The sequence below is a fragment of the Arvicola amphibius genome, chromosome 17 (genome assembly GCF_903992535.2).
Source record: "Arvicola amphibius chromosome 17, mArvAmp1.2, whole genome shotgun sequence".
Taxonomy (NCBI): domain Eukaryota; kingdom Metazoa; phylum Chordata; class Mammalia; order Rodentia; family Cricetidae; genus Arvicola; species Arvicola amphibius.
Window position 1 is genome coordinate 106,096 of NC_052063.2, and position 3,381 is coordinate 109,476.

General features: G+C 38.7%; 1 protein-coding gene across 1 annotated transcript; it reads left to right on the plus strand.

The window, feature by feature from the left end:
* The first annotated feature begins 803 nt into the window (after positions 1–803).
* On the plus strand, positions 804–1,729 carry LOC119803374 (olfactory receptor 4C11-like). Its single transcript, XM_038314648.1, is given in 2 exon segments — positions 804–1,689; positions 1,692–1,729. Coding segments are annotated over 2 exon segments (924 nt in total).
* Positions 1,730–3,381: the final 1,652 nt, after the last annotated feature.

Genomic DNA, 3,381 nt, shown 5'->3' on the forward strand with positions numbered 1-3,381 from the left:
GTTATTCAAATATGAATCTATAATTTTTAGTTTATTTTTAAATATTTGCGTGAATGTATAAAGAAAATAACTTCATTGTAGAAACTGACAATATATAGATTGATGATAAAGAAACCAAAAGCTTTATAGTCAATGAAAGTGTAAAATCATTAGATTTTTAGGAGTGAGTTTTTCTTCATAATTTGGTCTTGAAAGACCACCAAATGTCGTCAGGTTCATTTTTCATTTTATACAAAAATTTATGTAGGAAGACTTTAGTCATGATTTTGAAATTCAGATACCAACATTTGCTTCCCTGTGGTTTGAGTTCTTGTCAGAGATCAACCATAAATTTTGTTATGCTTTTATCATTAACACCCAAAAGTGAGTAGCTTGATTAGACATTTATATATTTTTAAATATTGGACTAGAACTCTACTCAGAATAAGAAAAATAGATTATAAAAATCATACCCCATCAGAATTTTTGCCCATGAACAATTAGTTAAATAAAAAAGGAAAGTATATACTACTTCATTTTATATTAATTGAAGTGCAAATTTAATCAGAGCCATGCTAAAGTCAGTGAGTTTATATATGGATAGTATTGTGGAAAAAGTGTTAATTTCATGAGCTTCTGTGACACTAATAAAGATCTTGAAACTGAAGACAGAGATTGGGAATAGCAATTTAATAATCAAGAAGTAGAATATATAATTATAGGAAAGAAATACCTTTATTTTAACTATGTCATACTACTTGTTAAAGTTAGTTTATCTTTTGCAGATGACACATTTTATACACTTTCCTTTTCATTCATGAATCATGCAGCTGAGTATCAATGTGACCAATTTTCTTCTCCTTGACTTAACACAGGACCCCAGGAGGAAGAACATAGTGTTTTCCATTTTCCTGTTTTTTTATATGGGGACATTAGTGGGTAACTTGCTGATCACTGCTGCCATTAAGACAAGTCAGGCACTTGGGAGTCCCATGTACTACTTCCTGTTCTACTTATCCTTGTTTGACACCTGCTTCTCTACAACTATAGCCCCTAGAACCATTGTGGATTCACTCACAAAGGAGGCCTCTATCTCTTTCAGTAATTGCTTAATCCAAGTCTCTGCATTACATTTATTTGGCGCCCAGGAGGTCTTCATCCTCATCCTCATGGCTGTTGACCACTACGTGGCCATCTGTAAGCCTCTTCACTACACGACCATCATGAGCCGCAGGGTCTGTGGGACGCTGGTGGCCATAGCCTGGATGGGATCCTGTGTGCATGCTTTAGTTCAGACACTTCTGGCATTGAGTTTACCCTTCTGTGGCTCCAACGAGATTGACCACTATTTCTGTGACTTGCAGCCACTGTTGAAACTTGCCTGTTCTGACACCTATGTGATCAACCTTCTCTTTGTGGCTAACAGTGGGATCCGTTGCACTGTGAGTTTTCTCATGCTCATGGTCTCATATGTCATCATCCTTTATTCCTTGAGAAACCACAGTGCTGAAGGGAGGAAAAAAGCCCTGTTCACTTGTGTCTCCCACATCATTGTAGTCATCTTGTTTTTTGTGCCTTGCATATTTATATACGCACGTCCTGCATCCACCTTTCCCATGGACAAGATGATATCGGTATTTTATACAATTTGTACACCCTTTCTTAACCCTCTGATTTACACATTGAGGAATGCAGAAGTGAAAAATGCCATGAGAAGCTCTGGAGCAGAAAAGTCTCAGGTGGTATATAGGGAATCAATTTATCTTATCAATTTATCTTAATAAAAAATCTTATCTTTCAGCTATATGATTAGAATAGCAATGTCCTGGGAGTGGCGATTTGGTTCCTTCTAGAAAATGGGATAATGGATAAATCCTGAAGTGAATACCAAGATAATGTTTTGTAAAAGAAGACATAGGAAGAGGAAGTGAATATTTATCTCATTCATGTTTAATAAATGTTCATCGCTAGTAGGCCCATGTTTAGGGAAATCAACTTAGATTCAGAGCCTGTAATGTTTATCCTCTTTCAAATGACTTCCTTTATTATAGATATGTTTTCTCATGACTTTTTCATTAACTTAACCTTCATTCAAAGGAATGTATTATTTGTAGATGTTTTCTTTTTTCCCACGCTCGCCACAAGAGGGCGCATACACTCGGGACGGACAGCTGAAAGCCGCTCCGATACAGCCGGGAATTGAACACGGGACCTCTGGACTTGCAAGCGCTGCGTTTAGCCGCTAAACCACTGCTCAGCTCTATAGATGTTTTCTTATAAGGTGCAGTCATTGTGTGTTATTTTTGAGTGTGTGTGTATGTGTGTTAGCATGAGTGAACATGTTCTTCCTTTTCACATACTCATTCTTTTTCTGAAACTTTTTTTTTTTTTGGTTCTTGGTAAATTTCACATCATGCATCTCATTCTCTCATTCCCTTCCTTGCTACTACCCTCTACCTTTTCAACCTCCCCGCAAAAGTAAAATTTAAAATGTCAAGAAATTATCCTTCCCCCCAATACAAATATATATGCTTGGTATGGAATGGAAGGTATGGTGTTGCCTCCTGAGTCACACAGTATACCCTTTAGTTAACACACCTTTACTTGTAAGTATTCACTGCAGTGAGTCATTGATCTGGATCGAAGCCTCTGACTTTGGCTATGCTGTTGAGAGTCGGCTCTCACTGGGCCTCTTCTTGGATATCCTGTTGTTGCCTTGTGTCCTAGTGATCATGTAGCTTTGGATCTGCAGATCTGCCCCCATGTTCTAGAAGTTCCTAGTTGAGATAGTTGTTAGGGTAGGTTACCTATTAGTCCTTGTTCTAGGCCTGCATAGTAGCTGGGTTGGTCATCTTGCCAGCTTCCCTTCATTGTCAGTATCCAGATGAGCTCTCCAGCACTGCCCTGCCTAGCTAAGATCAAGGAGAAGAGATCAAGGAGCACTACCATTTCTCCTGCTCTCACAACTCCAGTCTGGCTAACCTGTACTCACATCACCAGAGCCAGCTCTACTGTTTTGCCCAGATGAGGTACAGGGCATACTCTCCGATTACTGTACTTCATGAGGAACAGACACAGCTCTTCTGTTCTCATGCCTCTGAGGTTGACTCTCCTGCCTGTCATAGATGCCAAGCGATGAGGGGTGTTGTGGATTGCTTTAATAAAGACCTGTATGGTCAACAGATAGACAGAAAGAGGTTAGGCGTAACTTCTTGGGACAGAAGAATAGTGAAGAGACTAGCCAGATGCAGAGGAAATAGGATGTGGAGGACAAGAAAGGTAAAAACTATGAGCTTTGTGACTGGATATATATTAATAGAAATGGGTTAAGTCCTAAGAACTAGTTAGAAACAAGCTGAAGCTATGGTCGAGGTTCAATTATAAGTCTCTGTGCCATGATTT